This window comes from Haemorhous mexicanus, chromosome 10 (assembly GCF_027477595.1).
Source record: "Haemorhous mexicanus isolate bHaeMex1 chromosome 10, bHaeMex1.pri, whole genome shotgun sequence".
NCBI lineage: Eukaryota > Metazoa > Chordata > Aves > Passeriformes > Fringillidae > Haemorhous > Haemorhous mexicanus.
This window is the reverse complement of record NC_082350.1, coordinates 14,545,980-14,565,000: the sequence shown is the minus strand read 5'-3', so window position 1 is coordinate 14,565,000 and position 19,021 is coordinate 14,545,980. Positions and strand designations below refer to the sequence as shown.

The window sequence follows — 19,021 nt, the reverse complement described above, 5'->3', positions numbered from 1 at the left end:
TACCTGAACATCACAGAAACAAGGTACTTTTCTGTACAAGGCAAGGCTCAACCAGCTCTGCTTTGGTAACAACACAAAAGGCAAACCAAGAGACGTAGCAAGGCAGACAGAAAAACAAGAGACATATAAGAGAGGCCAAACTTCCAATTCACCTCTGTGCAAAGATTAATACAAGTAAATCTTCCTCAGCACCCTATGTAATTACTCTCAATAAATAAATCAAACAAAGTAAACTAATATAGGAAGAAAATTAATAACAAAAAAACCTGACTGACCTGTCTAGAAAACAATTGAACACAATTCCTATTCCTGACATCTGAGCTACTGGCCTAGTGACTCACCGGGCTCTCCTGGGTCCAAACAGGCTACTAAAGGACTAAAACTCCTCTTACAGAACTTATTTACAACAAGTACATCTTCCACTAAGAGCCACCTTACACCTCTGTTATTAAAAATTAAGTTTCTAAATAGCTCAATGTCATGAAAAGCTTTTCATATTTCTGAATAAAAAACACCTTGAAAGTCATCATCTTCAACTGTAGCCCAACTAGCTGCCAAAACACAGGGAAAAAGGGGGTTTTTTAACAACTTGAAAGCCAAACATTTATTAGTCACTCAGAAATTCAGAATTTCTACACTTTAGAGCCATACTTTCAACAATTTACCCCAAGAAAGAAATCAACCTCTTTCTTGGGGAAAAGAAGATTTCTTCTTTACCCCAAGAAGAAATCAACCCTACAAGGGAATAGACCTTACAAAGGCAATGTCTACCACCAGGGCTTATTCATGTAACGGTACCATGAGATTCACACACACTGAGATTATTTACCAAACAGTCCATTTTTTCCAAACTTTATAGTGAAAGTTTTTAGGATTCATGCAATGGGCCCAAAATGAAGGTAAAAGAATTGCTACACATACACAAAACATCAGCTAATGCTCAATCTCTGCCATACTGGCAGCAATGAAATTAAAACTGAATAAACACTCAAACTGGAAGAGCTGTAATGGACCAGGAAGAGGAATGAATGTATCTTCTTAGAAAATATTCCACTTGAAAATACATCTGACTTCTTAGGAAAGGTGAAAACTCAGCCCGGGCAACAGCTGATCATTATGAGAAAGGGATGGCAGTTCATTTTCCTTGACACGAGGAAATATTTTCCTTGACACAAGGCTAAGAAAAAAGATTATAAAATGCTTACAAGCACGTTCTTCTCAAAACATATTTCATAATATGCTGCACATGCTAAAAATCAATCCCCCAAAAAGCAAATTTGGACACAATATTTCCAGCTTGCAAGGGATGGAATCAACATTTCTGCCCACAGTGTCTTGGACATAAGTCCTGTATTTACTTTCCAGTCCTTGTCTTTTACATAAGATATCCTACTTTAGCATCTATAAAAATAATGTATTATTTCCTAAAATTTCTCGACTGGCAGCTTTTGAAACAAGACAGGCAGAATCTGCAGCCACTGAGAATGAAAGAAGGACCACTTTAATACATTTGCAATTTAAAATCTTGAAATCTACTCAAACAACTATAAGAAAGTTCTGCTAAAATGCACCCCATGGCCTCTTATCACCAAACAGTCTGTAATCAGGATTCATCATTAGTCTCTGTACACCCTTTAGGAAAGGGTTTCTCAGTTGTTCTTTTTGGATTCTCAGTCTCCAAGGAGCTTCTGTACACAGGTATGCCTGCACTTTGGATTCTTGCTCCTCTGATTCTGCCTCACTGTAGCAGGTAGCCAGGACCAGAGCCATGGTGTGTGCCAGATGGATTTTGCTACACCCTGGACTTGGAAGGATCCATGTCTGAGCAGCAGCACAATGCCAGAGACGTCCCACACCACCTGGCAAGCCTGACCCCACATGAGAGAGCCTCTTTGCCTGTCCCTAAAACATAAAATCCATGTCACTCAAAGGCCTGGGGCTATTACATTTTTGTGACTTTAAAAACCAAAAGGTTGTGACTTTTGCTTCAACATGCATTACCATGAGCTTACACACATAATGCACTTGTAAAGCTTTCAGTATTATTTGAACATATCTGTATTTTTACAAACATGAGGTTTACAAACACAAAAGATCTCTACTTGAGAGGCAGCCTCACAGAAGAAATGCACCTTACAGAAATGGGAGCTGATGTATTTACAGCTCTCCAGTACCTTGCAGCTGAACCCTTAAACACTAACTTATCCACATAATGTACAACAGATGCTCGGGTAAGACACACAAACTAAAATAACTGTGGAGGATCAAAAATCCTTCAACTGCATTTTGAAAGGAGTTAAGGTTATAATTTGTACTACAAACAAAGCTTAACACTTCAGTCAACTAACCAAGCTCTAACAATAAGAATGACATAATAGTTTAATGAATACATGGAAATTTTACAAGTACACGAGCTAAATTTTAACAAAGCCCTCCACTCAATACCTATTTTATCACTTCCCATCTTAGGCTTTCTGTTATAATACAAGCTTTTGTTTCTGTGTTTAGGCTTAAGGAAGACCATTGTATCCAACAATCACCAAACCAAAATTGTATTTACATTTGTAGAGTGTATTCTTTGTAAAGTATACTTTTTGCAGGCTGTAAGAGCAATTGCAATGTTTATAATAGAGTACAGGCTACATTAAGGAAAGATAATTCTACATCTAACAATAAATTCAGTATGTCAATCCATTATGATAATGAAGTACTATAGCCAATACTACACTCAAAACTTACTTTCTAACTAGTCTTCAGATCATTATTTTCAGACCACTTAGAAATTTGTTATTAATACAGCAGCAATGAAGAAGTTGAAGATATGTTGGAAGAGAATTTAGGAAAGCTGTTGGTCATCTCAAGGACAATTAGTCAAGCATTTTACCACCTAACCTTCCCGCCATCTCATTTATCTTACTTCAAGCAGCAGCAATTCATATTAATGAAAATTTTCAACTGGAAACCAAGCACCAAAAATCACAATCACCCAAAGCTTGTTCCCACTCTCAGGCTCACAGAGACAGTCTTTACCCATTTATTTTCAGACTTCTGGATCTCTTACCTAACTGACATGAGAGAAAGAAGACCAGTCCCACAGTCAGGGAATCCAACAGAGCATCCATTTATTTTGGATGCTTATTAGCTCATTTGTCTCTTGGAAGAGTATACCAGACATTTGGGTTAGAATTCACAGACTATGTTTTGTTTGTTCTTGGAAGAGAAAGTTAAACTGTTCCAAATATCTTGGGTAAGGCATGGCGCCATTACACCCAGCATGAGCTCTCAAGCTGAGCACTGAGGCTGCTTCCAAAGAAACGTTTTTTTTCTCACATGAGGTGTGAACTTCGCTCAGCCCTTCTATGTGATTAAATAACCAAGACTATTCTGGCTGGATAATGGGGATGGCAAAGATACCCCATCCCAGCACCAAGAGACCTGCAGCCATTCTAGTGAAGAACTGGGAGTCTGAAGACCCAGACCCAGCAACAATGGGTCCTTTCAAGGAAGCATTTCCCCTTAGGGGCTGTGCCAAGAGCCCAACCTTTCCTGTGTGGCTGCCGCCTTATTGTGCAATGTAGAGTATCTGCTTCCTGGGATATATTTGCTTTTGTAGTATGGATGCTCAATAAAAGGAGGCAATGACTTTTTTTCCTCTTCCTTTTAAATTCTTGGAAAATATTTCTGAGGTTAACATAAGAACATTTGAATCAAATTTCTCTTTGTCTGCAAGGAGATCATCAAGCACAACTAGACTAATCACAAGAGATGAACTTTCCTCTAAAGTTTAGACATTTAAACTTTTATTTCCTCAGCAGCACATATTGTGGCATACAGCTAAGACTACAGCAGTCACACTCATCGTAAGCAAGCAATTGGCTTTCACATCTTCCTTTCCCATCCTAATCATGACTTAATACCTTTCACTGCTTTCAGCAAAGCATTCTCAGACAAAGCAGCAGTATTTCTTCAGTTTCCTGAAGTCAAAATGCAAAACTCAGATATTCTAAAGTTCAACTATGTAACTACTAAAAGTACACAACACAAGAGTGTATTCCTGAATAACAGACTGTACTAATTATACACCAAATTGTACTAATTTCTAAAAATGTATTCTATAAGAAAATCTATACATTAAACCAGGGGGTTCTACTGATTACTGAATGCACAATTGTTTAAAATAGTCATAATAAATTGACACAAAGTTTGAAGTATGTATGAAGTACATTCACTTTACTTAGATCAGAAACACTTCAAGGAAAAAACTCTTGTGTGCAATCTTGTCAATTAATAGAAATACTGTGCATGACAGAAACTGTTAAAACTCTAAATATCATATAACAACATCAAATATTAATGTTAAAAGACTGTACAGATTCAATTTAAGATGTCACATATGACAATTTGTTTTGATCTCAAATTACAGTAACTGAAATAATTAACACAAAAATCTCCAAACAAGTTCCATTCCAAGATTGAACTGCATTACAGGACAATTTTTTATGCATAGAAATTTATAGAACCTGACAGCTTAACTCCTGAAATTGATTAATTTACGCTCAGGACTACCATATGAGGCAAGACAAAAAAATCAAGGGGGAAAAGTTGCAGTCTCTGTTTCCGTGAAAAGAAGTTTGACAAAGACAAGAAGAGAACAGATGTGCAGGACTTTAACATTTAACTCCATGCCTCCATGCCTGTATTGTAAACCCTGGCCCACATCCACCTAGCTACTATGTCCCAGTCATTCACAACAGTCCTACAAACCCAGAAGAGCTTCAGAGATTTAGTAAACAGTTGTATTTCAGAGAAGGGCTTCTACAATCCATGAAATTAAATTAACTCCCCACATCCTACTACATTTCCTCATTGCCTTAAACAGCTCTGTTTAAATGACACTATTCAGCACTTCTGTGCCCCTTGGGAATGACTTCCACAGCATCGGCAGCGGGAGACACCTCCTGTGTAATGGCAACAGACTGCAAAAATCTGACAAGGGATATCCCTTCAACTGCTGCAATCTTCTCAGTCCTAATGATCATCAGTAAATGTCTTGACTCTTGCTTCTCCCATAAGTAATAGCTTTTGCTTATCAGTCCATTTATAGTTAACTTTTATCCTGCGCACCTACCTTAAAGGAGAAATTCTGCCTTAACATATCTTGTCTAGAGCAACATTTTTATCTCTGATGGAAATACCTTTTTTAGAACTTTTCTTTCTTTCCTAGCTATGAAAAATTTTATAACAGTATTAAGAGGTGTAACTGTATCCATCTTCTCCCCCCTGAGGAGGAAAGTTGCCTTAAAAGCAAGACTGAAATGTTTCAAGTATGTGAAGTGTATCAAGGAGTGCTTTTTCCTCAAGCACTGACCTCACTAACTGAAATATCACCACTGTCTAGCCAAACATTCAGAAGTAGCCTCTTCCCAGATAGCTCTAGTTCAGATGCTCGACCCAGCTTTCCCCCTTCAGCCTTGCTTTTTCATAAATGTTAGGTGAAAACTGAGGTCAGCTTACTGAAGTACCACTGAGGACTGCCACAATTTCACTTATACTAAATGCCCAAGTAGCTTTAACTCCATACTCTTTGTATCAGCAGCATGGAAGAACAGAAGGGCTAATAGAGCAACAAAACAATGGGCCAGAAAGGTCAGATCAAATGTGCATTTCCCCTGCAGCCAATGAGACAGTGACATAATGATGCTCCCCAGTGCACAATCTCCAGTCCCAGGAACTTGTAGTTCAAGAGTTTCATGAGCCAAATACCCTATCATCTTATTTATTACTAAGTGGAATTTTCCTGGGTTTTAAAAATTATTTTGTGGCACATTTTAAGCTTGCCATCATCCTGCAAAGAACTCCTGAATTCACAGAGGATTCATTTTGCCCTTATTTTGACCCTCAATCTATTAGCTTTATGAACACGCACTCTGGTTTCTCTTTGCCTACAGCATTCAGAAAAGTAAATTGCCAAACTATTTCATCTGAATATAAGCAAAATAATCAAAAATGTTTGAAAAAGACTGAAGCTCTGAACATACCTCCTTTCTATGGGACATTAGGAAAGGAATCAACCACCAGTTACTATGTTTTTACTTTCTTTCAGGCTGATGTTATAGGTACCAAGCTCTTTTTCATAGCTGTATATACTACCACACTTTCAAAATGGAAAAACACTAACCTAGCTAAAATCAAAATTAGTAACCAAAGAATGAGGATGTTCTCTGATAAAGGGACACACAGATATAAAACACACTCTTCAGAAATCCAGCAAAGGTAAGATGGGAGGATAGAGCAAAACACCACACAGATGATTCACCATAAAATACTGCCCACCAAACTTAGCAAACCGTCTGCATATAGCACAATGTCTGCACTACCAAAAATTAGCCTCCAAAATAAACTAGCTTTACAAAAAGTTAACTACTTCCATTAAGCTAGGCCAAAAAAAGTATTTTCTGAGAGTGCACACCAAAATATTCTCAACCCAATACATTGTTCTGTTGACAGTACCTCATCAACCAGCAATACTGACTTGACTATAAGGATGCATGAGTTCTGCCACCACACCCACCAATGGTACATACAAGTGTTATCAGACTTCAGCTACACAGACAATTCTGCCATTTCAGATACTATTTCTTCACAGACATTTATGCCAGCAGAGGATGACAGCAAGCAGGAAACTGAGACTATACTTTTGTTCCAAATGCAAGGTGCAGACTGCACTAATTCAAAATACTCTGCTCTGAAAACAGAGAGCCAAGGGCTTCTATGACCTGGTCCAGCCATGAACTTATGTGGAACAGCATCTCCAGCAGAGACAGCCACTACTTACACACCAGATAGTCACTCCTGAAATGACCACAGGATAAGAACTGGGGTTACAAATACTACCAGCATACCAGTACCAGCTTAGGGCAGAAAAGCCCTCCATAATACATGCTCAGAATGCAATCATGCCAACAGTCTCCCTACTTAAAAAAACCTGTATTGTTCTGGGGAAGGGATTTTGCTGGGTAATGGAAAGGGTGGCAGAATGAAGAGTGCTATGAGGATAACTCCATCTGCACACTACTGAGTATGGACTCTGTCAGGCTGACAAGACCATAAGTTATTTTCCATTGTGCTCTCACCCTACAAAGGCATGCAATTTGTGTGGGGAAATTTGTGTGTTCTTTTTTTTGCCTGTTCATTACTAAAGTTATTTCTGCTGGAGAAGACGAGTTCATAAAAAATGCAAATTATATTTCTAACAAAAATTAAAATTGGTAGATGAACTAAGGAAAATTAAGAAGTTAGGAGCACAAGTAGACTTTCAACCAATTTAGACTGCACAACAATGGTTTTCCAAGTGCTCCAGTTCACTCAGACACATTACATCTGCCTCTGCTCCAGACACATGCCCTTCACCACAGGTTGATCTCACCCAAGCAGTTGAAGGCCATCACAACAGTACAACTGTAAGACAGCAGAAGCTGTGTTTCATCCATACACTGCTGGCATTTAAAGTCTGGCTGTCTGAATTGGACTCAACACCATTACCCCCAACACAAGCCTTCAATATTGCCAGTATTAAGGCTCAGTAGGCTGCCTCTAGCAATAAAGCATGGGTATGATGCAGGAAAATAATGTCAAGACTCTCTCTCAAAGCACTACTTAAGGTTTTGTGGTCCTCACCAAATGGATGAACTGAAGATAGGGTTAATCTAAAGAATGCAGTCTGCAAGACTGCACATTTGACAGCCCTTTTATGTTTCCATTTGAATTACCAGTTGGTCTGAAAAGAACTTTTTGCTGGCTTGTCAGATCTGGAGTACTGCTCTAGTGACAGAGGCACCACTTTCAGACAGCAGCACCCTCAGCCAAAGACCACTCAAGCCAGTGGAACAACCCTTTGAATTCACTGGACGTTGGATCCAGCTTTCACAACTTAGTGACAAGAGCAGATATGTTAAGAACCTTCCATGCCTGTATGATAAAAATAGATCCCCTGTTTGAGAAACGGAGGTAAGAAAAATTATCCCTCTGCTCAGAGAAAAAAAAATCTCCAGCCAACAGTAGTAGGACTTTTTAGGAAATTAACCTGCACCCAAAAGTTAAACAGTTCAATAAATATTATTACAGGGTATATTACAGGGTAAAGGTAAAGTCAGGCGGGTAATGCAACTCAACTGTACAATCTCCCCACCAGAGGCCAACCATTATCCCTGTTATTGACCTTTCAGCTACTGCTATCTGTCTGCTGCTGCACTAAATGCAGCCTCCAGAAAGTAAGCTCTTTTTATTGTTGATGTGAAACACCATAGCAGATCTTAACTACAGAGTTCTTGAGGGTAACTGTACTTTTCTTCAATGATTTGGAGACGTGCTATGGCAGCAAAATGCACAGGATTAACTGAAGTGTTTTCACTCATTGCAGTTACATTACAATCAATTGCTGAAATGAAGGATTAACTGGATCCTTTGTTTCGCCACGCAGTCTACTGCAGACAATCAAAAGCAATGATAACAGTGCATAAAAACAATGATATATAAAATAGCATGGCTATACTCCCAGTTGGACCTTCCCATTTGCAATAGGTCCATCCTCACTTAGTGAGGATCCCTGCAGTGGTGGATTTACCACAGTATGGGAACTGCAAAAAGATCCTCAAAGCCAAAGGAGGACCTTTGTAACTATGGATGAGAAACATTATAAGATGTAACTATGGATGAGAAACATTATAATACTATCACCTGAAGATGAAGCAGTAATCTGAAAGCTACCAAGACTACTAAAATGAATGGAAATTCATCAGTGCTCTGCTAGGGTTAACTCACACAGACTTTGCTAACATGCAGCAGCTCCACCACGGAGGTCTAGAACATCCTGACAGCACAAGAAATCCCACTCCATTCACAGGAGGCAGCATCCAAGGGAAGAAAGTAATCCCAAACACCCTATGTTTCCAAACCAATACAAGCAGCACAGCTCTAACCATTTGAACCTGTACAAGATCTACACCCACATGATACGACCAAGAGATTGACAAAAGGAATCTTGTCTATTTCTCCCTCACTGGCTCAAACTCAACATTAACTAAAACTAGAATCTTATAAAATGAGATGAAAGAGACATTAACTGTGAGTTTAGTCTATTCTCCAACCTAAACCATATACCATTCCTTCTAAACATACAAACTTGTTCTTCATGGCCACAAGTAAGACGTTTTAAAGTTCTACGTTAACTGTGAGAAATGTTGAAAACTTAATTGGTGTTTTCTGTGATGAAAGTTAATCCCACTTCAACCTGCCCATCATGGCCACTGAAAATAGCATTTCCTTCTTACAAATCTTTTAAATACTTCAAATCTCTTACATTCCCCCTAAACTCCTCATCTCTTGCCAAAATAACTTGGATTTTCTTCCACGTTTATGAAGTTGTTTCCTCAAACTCTGATTACTCTCATTTCTCTACTTTGAACTCCTTCCAAGTGGTCCAAATTCTTCTTGAATCTTGGCACCCAAAACAGATGCTGTCTGCACAGACTGTACATCAACAGCAAATAAAGCCAATGGATTCAAACTTTATGACTCTCAGACAATACTCCTGTTTAAACATCCCAGTAAGATATTTGCCTTTTCTGCAAAACAGCATGACACTGACTCATGTTCAACTTGTGATCCAGTACACCCCCAGGTCCTTTTTCTAGTAGCTAACCAGTTATTCTTCACCCTCCATTTCAACAGCTGGCAATTCCTGCCTAAGAGCAGTACCTGCATTTGTCCCTGTCGAATGTTGTGTGATTTTTTCAGGTTATTTTGAACTCTCATCATGTCCTCCAACACAATCCCTGAGAATTTAATAAGCACATTTAATCAGCCAGCTGACTAATATTTTCATTAAAGGCCAGGACTCAGGACAGAATCCTTCAACATAACTTCTTATTTGAACACCAAGTTGTTAATTACAGTTCTCCAGATAGGATCATCTACCCCCAGATCATGCCTCCATTTACTTATGAGGCCATTAAAATGAGGAAAACCTTTTTAAATCAATCAATTCAGGAGACTAAACCTCCACTGCTCCTGCTATAGCCACTGAGCCTCTGCTCTGCAGTAAAAAGGTATCAAGACTTCAGACACAATTACTTTTCCCACAAATCAGTTCATGCTGCTGTATCTTCCAAGTACTTGAAAACAGAATGTTTGTTTATTAATCTCAACTGATGGGTAAAACTGGGACAAACTGAACTGTCAGACTGTAACTCATCTTCCTCAGCTCTTCTCCTCTGTAACTGTCTGGAGACTCATCCTTTGCCAGCCTCCTAGTACTTCTGAGTAGTTCTAGATAATATTTTTGAGCAGTTTTAAGAATTGTACAGTGCAACTTATCAGGGCCAGTTGACACATAAACATCTAGTGGAAGTATGCTGAAGTATAAAGCATTACCTTGTCAAAAATATTCATAAGATTAAGCACCTGCATGACACTATGTGAAAGAGAAGCAAAATAGGCACTAAGACCTTCAGATGTTCTGCATCCCCTGCAGACGTGCTCTCCCCACCAAATCAAGTTAGCATTTCCCAATCTTCCTACTACTACCAAGATACTTTTACAGGTAGCTTCAGACTTTTGTCTCTTGCTACTTGTCATTCCATTTGCACTGCAGCCTTTTTGATATCTGTCAATTTCACACTTTACATGTATTTTCTTCTTGCATCCCAAGCCAGTTAAGCTGCTCTTACTACTGTTTCTCAAAAGCCTTCTCATTACACTGTTCTCCTATCCTTTAAAAGAATCAGCTGTAATTTCACAGCCATTGACATTTATCACCTTTAATTTTGACATCTTCTAGCTAGAATAAAATCTGAAGGAGCTGCCATTTTTGTTACTGCATGCACCCTCTAAACTGAAAATATCACTGCCATATAAATTTGCTAAAGGTCAAAAAAAGAGAGTTGTGTATTTTGATTTTGAAGGATGATCTTTTAGTCCTAAATACCACATAAAAAATCTCAATCCAACTAAAAAGTAATGGACTTGCTACAAGTTCTACTACCACATCCAAAGAGCTGTTTCAAGATGAACAATGCAATGCCACAATTCTAATAAAGCAGAACTATGAAAAAAAAGGGCCAAATTCTATCAAACTAAAAACACACAATGAAAAAATGCAAATGCAGCTAATTCTGCTAAGTTTGATAGAATTATGAATGTGATTGACACTGCACCACTTCAGAGCAATCAGCAAGATTCCACAGCCAGGGAGACCCCTTCCCAATCCCAACCCCTGCACAGCGCTCCATGAAGATGGTGCAGAAACTACACATTTTAGAAAAGGAGCTGCAAGACTCAGAACTTCAGCTCTTTGTGCAAATCACATCCATAGCTCCTGATCAGAAATTGTGAATCACCCATCCTTTTTTATTTAAGACTGCTTTTCAGCAACTAAAAATTAAAGTTTACCATTTTATTTCAATCAGGAATAAAGGTGTGAGACTTGGAGCTATAATACAGCTACAGTTTACTGTAAAATGAACTTTTGTTCTCTGCTATGCAGATTATTTAACAGAGGAAGCAGCTTTTTTATGAATGAAAACTATTTTTAGCTCATTGTATAACAGTGAAAGGGAAACATTTTAGCATTACCCCCTGCTGCAGATTTCTGTTGTTTACAAAAATAAAGCAAACGCTATCTGAATGTTTCCAGAAAAAGGAACAAGGGTGCAATAGTCAAAATGCTTGATGAAAACCTGACCTTTCCATGTCAGTTCCCAGTTCTACTACTGATTTCCTCTATGACCTGGACACTCCACTAGGACCTGGCTTTAACAATACAAAGGTATTTTACTTCCACAGAATAAATGGAATTTGTCTTCATCCCACCAAAAATCCACATCCTGTTGGCTGTTTTATACTCCCCACAGAAAACAGTAGGACAGTACCACCTCAAGGCAAATGAGAAAATATAATCTTAGGGTTCTACATCAACAAAGACATTTATTTCCTTCTTTTTAAATAATTTCTTATGAACACAGCAAAATAGCTTGTCTAATGTGCCATGCCTGTCACATGGCAAAGGAGCAGAAGAGGACTGAATCACAAAGTTTCTCAATCACTCAGACATCATGATGCAACTTCCCTTCCTGCTAGGCAGCCCCCACGCTCCCCTGGAGGCACTGCAAGCTTCCTGACCAGGCAGCTGGGACTTTTCACTCCCTTCTCTCAGGTTAGGGATGAATTACTGCCTACCAATGCCATGAGGTCCTCCACAGACTAGCAAGAAATGAAAAACAAATACAGGAACAGATGCCTGATCCTAGAAGATAACTAACAAAAAATTAGGTGGGGAGAGCAAAACAAGCTCAAAGTCTAGACAGCACTACAGGAAGACACCAAGCAGAGCTTGGAACAGCCCCACTGCTCCTGGGAGGTATTTGGGAAAGCAGCAGCTGCTGTCCAGCAGCTCTGCTACAGTCTGCAGAACTGCTCAGACCCCTTTCACTGCTTATACCTCCTGGTTTCATAGACAGTCAGCCTTGGCCAAAACCAGTTAACAAAAAGATCTCTCTTGCTCATTTTCTGAAGCACTTTAAAAACTGATAACTTTGGAGCATATCAGTTTTTCACAGCTGACCTAGGTGCTCACACTGGAACACTCGATGTAGCCAGAAGCCAGTGTTCTTTCCCACAGGTGACTACACCAACAAGAGATGACATTTTTATTTCACTAAATCATGCTAATGATACGCTTCTTAGAAGTCAGGAGGGTTAGATCAGTACCAATCAATTTCCAAGTCAATTTTTCAGTTCAAAGTTTACACAGTATATTTTCTTTAAACTTTGTGAAACTGTACTTGTAACTAGCCAACAAGAAAAAGCAGCTAACAAAAGCAGCAGAACGTAGCCATCAGTGTCATGCCAAATACCGAGACAAACATTTCTTCAGTACAGGTGTAATAAAGATCCACTGCTGTCACTCATGACACTGACACAGGGACATTAAGTTTATGAGGACCACACTTACAACACAGAGTAAATTTAAATAATGACAAAAAAACTATTTCTCACAAGAAAATCAATATTCTACAGGATGTAACAGTGTACAAAATGTTAAGAAAAGGTAAAAGTAGGAAATCTTTCAAACATGATGGAACTGATGGCTGAAAAATATTGCTAACCTGTCTGAAGAGCCAGTGGGTGGACAAATCTCATACATACAACAGCTGAGTCACCTACAACAAAAAAAACAAAAAAACAGTCAGAATAATGAATAGATTAAATGAAACATAATCTTGATTGCCCCTGCAAAGAAAACACCATGCAATTGCAGTGAGTGCATACCGCAAAGAAAACACATTAACGAATTCTAACTCAGCAACCTCAGAGGAGGAAGCAGACAGCGTGGCCAGACAATATCAGCACTCATGTTAGAACAGTTGAGAGTCAACCATCTCCCACTGCTGGAGGCTATGCTATCTCAGCTTCCTGAAGGGCTCCAAAAGTCTCTTCCAACTACAGCACCTGCAGGGATACACTGATCCCAGCAGGTAAGCCAGAGCAAGCTTTTAGAGCCAGTACTGTAGATACTCAAGTTTATCTTCACCTTCAACATCAATTCTGTTAAGGTTCTCAGTGCTTAATTCACCTAGTAGCTGTTTACCCCTGAACAGGCATAAACAGGCCTCCTCTTAGGGATGACGCAGTGGCTGTCAGAGGTGCTCGCTGTGCGAGATCCCCGGCTCCATGGCTCCGCTGATGGAAAAGCGCTCCGTAACCTTTGTCAGCAGCAGCAGATCGCACTGACTCATGTGCTGGAAAAAGGATGAGACGCACTGAGTCCTCATCCCGGGCTGCGAAAGTTTCTCTTTGGTACACGATCATCAGCACTCCCCACCGACCCCGCCACTGCAGAACACGCTGACGTGTGCCCAGGCGGCGGAACGCGCGCTCTTCGGTAACCGGGACCGCCGGCACAACTGCGGCCCGGGCTGAGAGGACGGAGGAAGCGGCACGGGAGAGCTGTCCGAGCTGCCGAGGGGGCCCCGACAGCCCGGGTTGGCCCCTGGGCAAGGCGGGGGGCGGCCTGGCCTCTGGGCCGCCGCAGCACGTGTCCGGACACCGGCGGCCGCGACACGCCGGGCGTCCGCGCTCCCGGCCACGCGCGCCCCAGCCCCGGGACCCGCTCCACGGCACCGGCCCCGCCACAACCCCCGCGCCCGCGCCGGGCCGCCCCGCGGGGGCTGCCGCGGGCGGAGGAGCGGCCGGCGCGGCTGAAGGGCGCTGCCGGCGGCCGTGCCGCGCACGGCGCTGCGGAGATTGCGAGCGCTACCGGAGGCCCGCGGACCCTCCCTCACCTGCCGGGCCGGGCCGTGCCGTGCCCGCGGCCCCACTCACCGGCGGCCTCAGCGCAGCCCCATCGCCGGCGGGGCGGGCGCGGGACCGGCGCGGGACCGGCGCTCCCCCCCCCACCCCGCCCGCCGCGCGCGGCTGCCTCGCGAGGCGCGAGCGGATCGGCCGCCAACCGGCTGCACGCGCCGGGCGCGCTAAGCGGGGCGGGGCGGGGAGGGCGCGGAAGTGACGGCGGCGCGGCACGCGCCAGCGCCGCTCGGCGCCGGAAGAGCGGGTGTCGCGCGGGGCCGGGGGCGGGGCCGGAGGGGCGGGGCTTCGACGGGAGGGGCAGGGCGGGGCAGGGGCGGGGCTGGGCGGGGCAGGGGCGGGGCTGGGCGGGGCAGCACGTGGGGAGATGGGTGGGGGACATGGATGGGGGGACATGACTGTGAGGGGACATGACTGTGGGGGGACATGGCTATGAGGGGCTGTGTGGGGCAGGACAAAGTGGGTCCTCCTCTCAGCCTGACAGAAGTGATCAGGGATCTTTCCTGTTGTCCTGTGCACACCTGCTTTTAATAACCCATCCCTGCTTCTGTCAACTGCTCAATTTGAAGGGCACTGCAAACTAGATGATTTGTAAGCCACAATAGAATCTTTTTTTCTTTTCACATGCAATTTTTTCCAGTAGTTCTTCTCCATTGCAGATGAAGGGAGACATTGACTGTTAATTTCATTGCATGCAACCCCAGCAGTGACTGAACAGGGGTTACATCCATCTGGCAGAACATCACATCACCCCAGCACCGCTCTGGGCTTCCTGTGACAGCTCCAGTGACCCCACAGCTCTGGGCTGAGTCAGCCCAGCATGGGAATCCAGCAGGGAATTCTGACAGTGATGGAAAGAAAAGACAGTTTTTTGTTGGCCCGGTGAGTTGATTCACTCATGTGACCACTGTTTAAGGGAATGAGAGGAAAACAAAATGAGAAAACTGCCCCTTCTGGCAGCCACCCACACATAACACTGAGCTGCTCTGACTCAAATCAGATGGACGCCTTCCTCTACTCGAAAGAACCCTAAAAACATCTATTTTCTGTTAATGTGCCGACTCTACTGTCACTGATTCTCTGCTGACTGCACACCTCGCTGCTCCTGCCAAGGCTGGGGTCAGCCTGGCCAAGCTTCTGTCCCTGCTCACCCGGGACACACCAGTGACTGGGTTTTGTGTAACTCAGCAGTTACTTCCCCTGGTTCTCTGGAAATTCAGTGATACAGTATTCACTGAGAAATCAGTACTAAGAGTTTGGTGATCCTCTCAGGCAATTCTTAAAATACTTTTGCATGAAAGTTTTAAAGATGGGTACGAACCAGTGGTTTTCATTCACTCTGGTTACACGTGAAAGACCATGTGAAATACTTCCAAAATGGTGACACTAATCTGTCAATTTTTTAAACACAGAACAGAAAATTTACTGAGTAATTTCAGGATCTTTTCATTGAACTGCAATTTTTGTTGTCCAACATCCAACCTAAATCATTGCTAGGGTTTTGTTTGTGCCTCAAGGAAATGCCACTGGTGATCAATGGCTAATATATTTTATTGGATTTCCCTAGCTAGTTACCCCTTTTTCAAACTGCTAAACTACCCATTGCTATCAGCTTGCAAAATTTCCATCTATATATGTTTTTATTGTTGCCTATTCTTTCCTTTTGAGCAAGATGTTTTGTTTTAAAACCAGAAAAGCCTCCTTTGATGCCATTGAAATTATGCACATTTGAGTCACCTAACAACACCTTGATGAAGGACTCCTCCAGGTTCCATTTGGACCACACTGAGATATTTCCTCAGGCTCACTTTTTCTCATAACCTCTTTTAGCCTTGCAAACTTGCTAGCAGTGTCTCCAGCAGAGTCATAGGAATGTGGGGAGATTGGAATGGGTACCCTTCTGCCTGGGTGTTGGAAACACAGAGGTAAAACACATTAGTAGAAATAGCTTTATAGGTCATACAGACCTAGAAACTACTATGATGAGGAGAAGCCAAGGATTTTTTTTTTTTTTTTATGAAGTACTGACTGGTAAGAAGAGCCTATCATATGACTCAGAGGAAAAATATTATGAAATTATTAGTGCTATTAAACAGAAGCTCTTATTCTATCATTCCCTATTAGTAAAAGGAGTTAAAAGGTTTGCTTTGATATATACATTTCTATGTTCTTCATCAAAATTCCTTTAGTAATTTTCAATTAAAGATTAATTTCTCATCACATTTTTCAACCCATTGTATATTCTAATGTAATATCTTTATCCCCATTAGAAGGTTTCCCTTAACACCTAATTGCTTTTCTTTTTCAGTCACTGGCAAATTTGAACTCGTTTATTGCTTCACAAACCTCAAACCATGCAGGCTTTTATTAACTCAGAGATTAATTTTGTGGTTGGCACACTCCCGGCTTTCCAGCTCTCTTGGCATCACTCTGGTTTGTACTGCTGGAAGTGCCTGGCAACCTCAACTCTCCTGCAGCATTCCTGGCTGCAGCTTCCCTAGGGAAGAGAGGGCTCATAGGCCATCACAAGTTATTTCTAGGCAGAAATCACAGCATTCAGTGCTTTTAAAACATTCAGTGTTTAACTTGGTAGAAAAAATGAAGCAAATTACAAGAGAAATTACAAGAAAAACAACAATTTTTCTCCATTCTGTTCACCTTAGAGGGATTGGTTAGCAGGAGGAAATGAGCCAGAGAATAGAATCCAGCATTGTCAGTGCTTCTGGAAATGTTATGGCCATTCACAGAAAGTGCAATTCCTCCAGACTTTGCTCAGTGGTAGGAGGTAAGCAGCCTGGGGCTTGAGGACAGGAGGAGTGGTAAGCCCTGCAGCCTTTCTTAATGGGTTGCCCATGACGATTTTGATTGCATTGTTACACATATTCCACCTGAAACCTTAACTGGGTACAAGTCCCACTTGGTAATAAATCTTACAAGTCATTTACAACTTCCTGTGACCAGAACAATTCTTACCCATGACATTTCTCAACTGCTCCCTCCCCTCACCTTTTCCCCAGTGTCGAGGGCGTTTGCTGTTCTCCTGTCTGGCTTTGCCCCACCGAGCCCTGCACTCTCTCCCAGGTGAGGCACAAATGAGCTGAACAATGCTTATTAAGTGTACAGAATTTAGTGAGTCTCAGACTGACTAATCACATTTTATGTGCTTTCCCAGTCTGACTGTACCCACTGTTATCTTTCATCTGTAACTGTAAATCCTCCAGGGCAGAGATCAGCACTGTTACCTGTTGTATATTACCCAGCTGAAAGGGGCCAAGGATTTTATGTACTTTGGCAATAAACAGAATAAATACCATTATGCTTTAAGAACATTTGTGAAGTTTTTCTCCTTTACACATGGTTTCTAAATCAGGCAGGGCAAAAACCTATCTGGAGATCACATTTGTGTATGAAATCTATCTTGTGCCAAAACTAAGATATCCAAGTAGCAGAGAAAATAAATCAGAACCTACTGTTTATTTATTCAGTCTCTTTAATGTGTATATATTAGCGTGTTCCACCCTGCCTTTTCTGGTAGGGCTGTATAAATATGTGCCTTAGCTCAGAGGAGGTTATGGGACCCACCTCTGCAGTGTGCCAGCAGCCAGCTGGCCACATCTGGTCCCAGATGCTGCAGGCACACCTCTGCTAGCCCTGTACCAACAAGCCCACCCTGAGGACAGCTGTGGGGCCTCCTCTGGCCATGTTTGTTTGATTTTCCTGGCAAGGGTGTTCCACAGGGCATAAAATCCCCATAGCCCAGTCTCTCTAATCCCCATGCAACCTTAGGCAAACAAAAAGAGACGGCTCTGTGCCTTGTCTGCATATGTGGACATGACACTCCTCCTACTACCTTTATGTGTTTTCTCTGACCTCCATTGCTTGTAGGCTCTGCCAGCTTAGATTTTCAAGTTCAGGAGGTTGACAACAGCAGGGGCATCCCTCTGGGCTCTCGGACACGGGCATGGGACCTGCATGGGAACATGACTCTTGAACTGAGTGCCAGAGCTCATGAACACAGACAGGTACATGGTAACTCATTAAATGAAGGTTAGCAATTATAGTTTCACTCTTCAAAATGATTCACATGCAGTTGAAAGCCACAAGTTTTTAAAAGTTTCCTTTGAAAGCTCTTAAACTACTTTGGCAAGCATGAGTTGTTGAACAATTTATCACTTCTCTGCCAGATGAGCTTGTGAAACTGCTTTAAGAGGAAATGGTACAAAGTGCCTAAGACTGTCACAGATGAAGTTTCTTTTCTCTTATGCCACTCAATCCATTTTCCCCCATTTCCCAGACATCCAGTTCTTCATAGTTTAAAATAGCCTGGCTAGTTATTTCCATTACAACAGCAGCCTATCTAATAAGTCGCATGTCTTCAACAGCAGTCAGTGGCTAAGGAGAATTCATTGCTCCATTTACTTGAACAAGATCTTAAAAAGTCACTTTTTACAGTAGATGAAAAAAACAATACTGTGCTTTCCTGTTCCTCTCGCTAGCCCCATGACTGCCATGGGAAGCAGTGAAGGAGGTCACTCCTGTCTCCAGATTGCTTCTCAGGTCCTCTGAAGACTATTCTCTCCACAGAATTTACTTTCCACTCTCCTCTCCTGGTTCCCTGCTGCCACAAAGCTGTAATAGAATTACTGTGGAGCTACTTGGC

The 19,021-nt window shown here is 42.0% G+C and overlaps 1 protein-coding gene across 6 annotated transcripts in view; it reads right to left on the bottom strand.

The window, feature by feature from the left end:
- Positions 1–14,526, bottom strand: part of ATP13A3 (ATPase 13A3) — a 55,103-nt gene extending 40,577 nt beyond the window's left edge. For 2 of the 6 annotated variants that reach the window (XM_059855449.1, XM_059855454.1), the window contains exons 1-2: positions 14,380–14,526; positions 13,164–13,217 (exon numbers count right to left, since the gene is read on the bottom strand). In XM_059855449.1, the coding sequence (XP_059711432.1) occupies positions 13,164–13,201 (38 nt within the window). In that variant the 5' untranslated portion in view covers positions 13,202–13,217; positions 14,380–14,526. The other 4 variants (XM_059855450.1, XM_059855451.1, XM_059855453.1 and 1 more) reach the window with 4 other exon arrangements.
- Positions 14,527–19,021: the final 4,495 nt, after the last annotated feature.